Source organism: Gallinula chloropus (assembly GCF_964237585.1).
Source record: "Gallinula chloropus genome assembly, chromosome: 16".
Lineage (NCBI taxonomy): Eukaryota > Metazoa > Chordata > Aves > Gruiformes > Rallidae > Gallinula > Gallinula chloropus.
The window spans coordinates 10,933,322-10,939,322 of record NC_140101.1 but is presented as its reverse complement, the minus strand read 5'-3'; the positions used below and the strand labels follow the sequence as shown (position 1 = coordinate 10,939,322).

General features: G+C 49.1%; 1 protein-coding gene across 1 annotated transcript; it reads right to left on the bottom strand.

The window, feature by feature from the left end:
- Positions 1 to 2,508: 2,508 nt before the first annotated feature.
- On the bottom strand, positions 2,509 to 5,554 carry GHRH (growth hormone releasing hormone; the record flags this gene model as incomplete). The annotated part of the gene is made up of 5 exons (XM_084271583.1): positions 2,509 to 2,572; positions 2,892 to 3,029; positions 3,637 to 3,741; positions 4,549 to 4,680; positions 5,475 to 5,554. The coding sequence occupies 5 exons, from the start codon at positions 5,552 to 5,554 to the stop codon at positions 2,509 to 2,511; spliced, it is 519 nt and encodes a 172-aa protein (XP_084127709.1).
- Between the last annotated feature and the right edge of the window lie 447 nt (positions 5,555 to 6,001).

Genomic DNA, 6,001 nt, shown 5'->3' with positions numbered 1-6,001 from the left:
CCTCGTGTTGATGCAAACTGAACTTTCAGAAGGGTGTCTTGTATTCCACATAGCTGCCCTCACCAAGCTGTTGGATCATACAGACTTAGGTATTTCCAAAGTGGGTTTGATAGGTCTTTTGATTTTATTTCCAGTTCTCAATCTGGTGTTTGCATATAGTTTTTATGTCACTTTGCAGAATTTTAGGGGGTTTATGCCAGCATGTTTACTTAGCACTTCAGGAAGCTGATTCTTTTTTCGTAATTCCTTTCCTTGGAGCAAGTAAGTCCTGATGGTTTCAAGTGTGGTGTTACAGAACAGGTTTACAAACAACACTTTTAACCAATCTCCCTCAACATCCCCTTGTTGCTCCCCATCCTGCTGGGCAGTTAATAATATTTTCATAGCTCTAGAATTGTAAAATCTGAACAGAAAGAACGTGATCTATAGGCATCTGGTGTAAGCGTGAATGTATTTCCATGCATGCTGGACCCTGCTGTGCTAAAGCGTGATCACTGCTGGAAAAATGAGATTCTACCTGTGGCAGACTGTCAAGGAATTGCTCAGAAATCTTACTATGTGTTTGCATGTCACTGTATTTCCAGCCTGGTCTTGAGTTATGGGTGCTGGACCCGGTGCCTTCGTTAGCACAGCTCCGAGTCGTCCTTGGTGCACTTGGCCACTGTCTTTGAGTGACATCTTCCAGCCTGGGCCCAGAATCAACAAACATTAATGTCTCAATAGACAAAGAGCCATCTTGACCTGCTGTTGCACAGGTTTATTTAGAACAACTTTTATTTCCTGCTCATGATGGGATGGCAGACCCCATCCAAACGTTATTTACATTTCTGAAGACATAATTATTACACAAACAATAGGAGAATTGGGGTGATAGGGAAGGAAGTAGCTGTGAGAGGGTTAACTGGGGTAATAACTTACTACTTTGAAAACATTTACAGTTGTAAGGTGGAGTGCACAGCCACCGGATGGCTCTGGAATTAAAACAGCAACAGCCCAATCTGATGCACAGGGATCTCCTTAAGCTCCTGCACAGCTGTAGCTTGAACACCTCAAGGATGAGCACTAACTGTACTTGAGCTATTTAGAGTTCAGTTTTGCTGCCAGGGCTCTGCATCGAGGAGCAGCGGCCCACAGCAGCGTTTCTAATGGGTGGTAGGCGTGTGGGTTCATGTTTTACCTCGCCCTGATCCCAGCTCTGTGTGTGGTTGTGCCATCAGCATCTGTTTAGAGAAGGCTGTAATCACACTAAGTTGCCTGAAGGTGCTTTTTGGTGGCCTCATGTTTATTAATCAAGCCCTCAGAATGATGACTTGGCAGAAATTTCACTATGCTTCATGGTTTGAAATCTTTAATTAGCAGACAGTATGTCCCCAGGATTACAAGTGTACTAGTTGTTTTTGTCTTTGTAAAGCAGCCTGAGGTTAGACCGCTGAGGTATTGCTCTTCTGATTCAGTACACCTACTAGTATTTAGAGAGGGGAGTTAAATTGTAAAGACCTTAGTGAATTAGGCAGTGCATCAGAACAGCCTTCCTTTAAACAGATCTGAGGAGCGTATGCATCGGTTTCCAGCTGGTCACATCCAGGAATGTCTTCATTGCTGTGGAGGGCTTGCTGTACAGTTAGATCCACGAGCTCCGAGTTGTTCTAGACAGAAGCAAGAGGAAAAGAGAATTCTGAGAGATCTGCAAGCATGTGCAGAAGGCTTTTTATTCTTTGGAGGTCTTTTCTGACTGACCTTATTCCTGAAAAGGTAACCAAGTCGAGCGTGGCAAGAGACACTGAGATGCCATTGTCTCCCAGCTGAGTCCCTAGGGGTGATTTAGTTAAAACTTTTGGTCTTTTTCTCCCTTCCCCAGCCCTGTTTTTGCTTAGTTGTGCACACAGGTCTCATGTCCACATCCCTGGCTCGGGTTGCACAGAGGAGTAAGATGAGGTTCCTTCAAACAGCACAACTGACCACCTGTATGAGTGGGGGTATTCCCAAGGATGGATTGTCCCCCAGGGCTGGCAAGATGAGAGTGTAATTAAGTTCCAGGTAATTCCTTTCAGGAGTGAGGGGTGTAGAAAACAGTGAGACTTCCTTTCCTATTGAGTGTGGGGAAAACCTGGTATGTCCCAGGGACCTAGAGGTGGAAACTGCTCTGAGGAGAAGACTTTTGTCTGCCTTTTGCCTGGTGTAGACACTTGGACACAGAGGCAAAGATAGCTTTACAAGGCTGCTTTTGGTTGCTACAAGCCTCTTCCCACACATCCCCACGTGGCTTCCTAACACTCCTGGTCTGTCTGTTAAAACTAAGACAACTTTAGGTACCGGACAAAATTGATTGGGAGGTTTTTCCCCTTACGTTGCAGCAAGTGCCCTTTTTTGTGGGCAGCAGTGGGAGTTGCCTTTGCTGAAGACCAATCTTCAAACTGCCTGAGCAGTGCTGCAGCAGTGCGTCCCGTACAGAAGTGAGCAGGGAGCAGTACTCACCAGAGCATGGGGAGATGAAAAAGGGAGAAGTATTTACATGAGCTTGGCCAGGGCATTGGGAAAGCCTTCTAACCGACTGCTGTTGATGTCCTGAGGCCTGTGAAGAAGGTAATAAGGCAGAGATGGCATAACTGGGATTGAGCAACTATTTTTTCCACTGCTGTTTTACTCAATTGTGAGGGTGAGAAGACAGCACGACAATGTGCGCGCTGGCTCAGGACAGGCTGTTCCTTACTGGCACCCTACTTGCCTAAGGGAAGAGCCGGGTTATGGGGTCAGGGATGAGCTTTATTCTTTCTCTGAGTTTACCTCAGAGATGACACTTAATCCAATGGCTTCACATCTGGAAGCCAGACAGCAATAAGGACCTTGTCTTATTCCTGTGGTGAGCAGATAATGAACTGATTCCCACCTACCTCTGGTTCTGCAGAATGGCTCCCAGGAAGTCCCGTAGAACCATCTGTTGGTGGTAGCGGCTGTCCATCAGGATGCTGTCAGACTGGCGCCTTGTCAGGAACTCGTGGACCCCTTCTCCTGGGCTGCTCTCAGTGCTGCTGTTACACAGAGATGAGAAACATCTTTCAGAGATGCTTTATAGTCCCTCACTCGAAGTTTGGCTCAGGCTGAGCAGCACAGCAAGGGAACGTGCCGGGTCTGAGCCTCAGGCTGTTCTGTTGGATTTCAGTAAGAAATTGCCCCTGTGATAGGAGAGGGATTGGAGCTGCCTCACATCCAACTGTCAGGAGAGGGATTGGAGCTGCCTCACATCCAACTGTCAGGAGAGGGATTGGAGCTGCCTCACATCCGAGTATTCGGTCTTAGTGGCAGTCACTGATCTATCCAGTCACAGTGGCCTGAGTGGTACTGGAGAGGCTGGTTTCTGTATTCCAATGATCACTACAACTATTATTTGCAAATATTATTGCTTGTTGATGTTATGATAGAGCTCTTGGCTGACCTGACGTTTATAGCCTCGGAGGAAAGAATTAATTAAGCAGCTCAATGATTAGGGGAATCCAAGACATAGGGATGTGTGGTGCCCTTCAGGATGTGGAGTTGTTTCTGTTGCAGTGGAAGGCAGCTATTTCTGCTACAGGTATGAGAGAAACTGCCCAGTGTCATCAGCAAGACATTGCCCCTAGGACAGCAAAGGCTGCTCACCCAAGCCGCTTCCCGATGATGGTCTGTAAGAACTTGCGGGCGGAGATCTGCCCCAGGAATTTCCGGTAGTTGTCGGTGAATATGGCATCGGCATGGCGCTGCATCCTGGGGTGAAAGACAAGCACAGGGTGTGCTCTCTGAGCTACCAGGGCACCTTCTAGGGGAGAAATGCCTGTTTTGCATGTTAGAATGTGCCAGAGCCTTTTGGTGGTATTGGGCTGCGCTCGTATTGGAGAGTAACAGGGTTTGAGGGAGCTCAGTCCTGACAGGGAGGCAGGAGGCAAATTAAGATCTCTGTTAATCAGTATTCCTGCTGAAACAAGAAGTGCATGCAAAGCTAAGGTGAGGTCAGAGAACCAGTGGAAAGGAGGAGAACCACAGGCTGGGAGAGGGCAGAGCTGAGGCTGGGACATTCCTGTGCGCTGTCACCTCCTGGGAGGGCTGTGTCTGAAACAGGGTGACAGGAGCCTCTGATCTCTAACCTGGGGTTTGATCAAGGAAGGGGAAGCGCAAGCCACTTGGCTGGTCCCACTGTTGTAAGGGTGAGTCCTCCATGCTTCAGACAGAAATAACCATCTTTCATCTCCTGGCAGGGGTGGAAAGGAGAGGCTCTTAATAGCTGCACAGGTGGATTCCCAGAGCTTGTGCAAAATTGTGGTCCCTGCAGGAGTGCTGGGCCTGTGCCCCTGCCCTTGTCAGTACATCCCTGCCGCTGGGGCACAGCAGGATGTGGCTCTGGACATGGGTGATGGTGAGAGCTGGCACAGACCCAGCCTTCTGCTCTGGTTTCCTGTGTAGTCTGGAGTTTGTGGTGCCGGTGGGACAACTGCACTGCTGGTCCATTCCCAGCCTGAGGGAACACCATAACCAGCACACTCTTGCTGCAGTGAGGCCAAGAGGTGAGGTACAAACCTTTTCTCTGTGGAGTCTGTTAACGAACCCTCCTCATCCTGTTCCTCTGCCGAGGGGTTATGGCTCTGCAGTGGGCTGCTGTGCTGTAGCTGGAAGTTCACGGCCTTGACAGCAACTGGCCCTGGACTGTACCTGCAAGACAAACCCAAGGCACTGCAAGACATTGCTCATTGGCCAGTTGGGGATCTGTTGTCTTTGCCAGTGCTCCCTGTTCTCCTGCTTTTTCTGTCTCCTTTTGCCATCCTCATCAAATAACACTAGTGGCATCCTTCACTCTCTCCAGCTAGAAACTGCCCTAAAGCTATTTCAGCACTGAAAAGATGGTTAATAGAGCTTCTCCAAACACACCTTCCCCATTGCTGAGCTTCCAGCATCCTCAAGCAAAATTCCAATGATTCCAGTATCATTATTCCATGGCTTGGGCACTCTGGGACACTGCAAATCCACCTTATAGAACCCAATCCTCATTTTCTGCTTTCATCAAAGCAATGTTGCAACTCAGAATAGTTGACTTGGAAATACTTGGAATATTAACAGTCTGCTATTGAGTCCATGCACTAGAATTTCTGCAGTTCTGATTCCAGCACAGGTGCCTGCAGGCACAAGTGTTAATCAGTGATGGAGCCGGCGGTGCTGGCTGCTCTTGAGATTGCCAGGTTTCCCTTTATAGGACCCAGCATTCAATTCCAAAGCCAACTGCTTGGACTGAAACATCCCATGCCAGATGCCTGCCGTATTTGGGAACTGCCCCTAGGCTAGCAGTGTTCCCAAAAAATTAAGCCAGGGTAAGGAAACAGGTTTAACAACACAGAGATGGTTTATCTGGCTTCAGACGTGCTGGCAGCCTTAATTGGGCACCTGCTTACTTTGCAGAAGGTCAGAGATGAGAGAGTGGGTGACTCTGGATTAAAGACTCCGGAGCTTACCTGAGAGCTGGGTAGAGAGGAGAGGAGATGGAGCATGTGACTAGATGCAGGAACAGGAGCAGGGTGGCTTTATCCAGCATCTTCCACCCTTTGGGGTCACCTGAAATACAGAGCAGTCTGGGTCAGCGGCAGTGAGATGCTGAGGGCCAGGAAGAGAAGCCAAGTGCCACCTTTGTGTCCTCAGTCCCCCTGCTCACTTACCGGCACAAACACCTGCCTCTGTGTTTGTGGTTATGGCGTTTCCCAGTGCAGAGGTGTCTTGATGTGGCAAAGGCTTGCCTAGGGTGTGCAGTTCCTGGAAGCAGTGCCTGTGTGTGACCCCTCAGGGAGCAGATGTCCCCTTTGGGTCAGGAAGCAGGGCTGAGTAGCAGAGTTTTGTGCTGTGGGACCCCCTTACTGACCTGTCCTTCCACTGTGGTGGAGGCAGAGCTCTCAGCCTGGGGCAAGCCCCCGGGGCTGCTGCTTGGGCTGTAAGCGCCCGTGTAGGGGTACCAAGGTGTGGGGGCTGACAGAACCAACTTCACTGC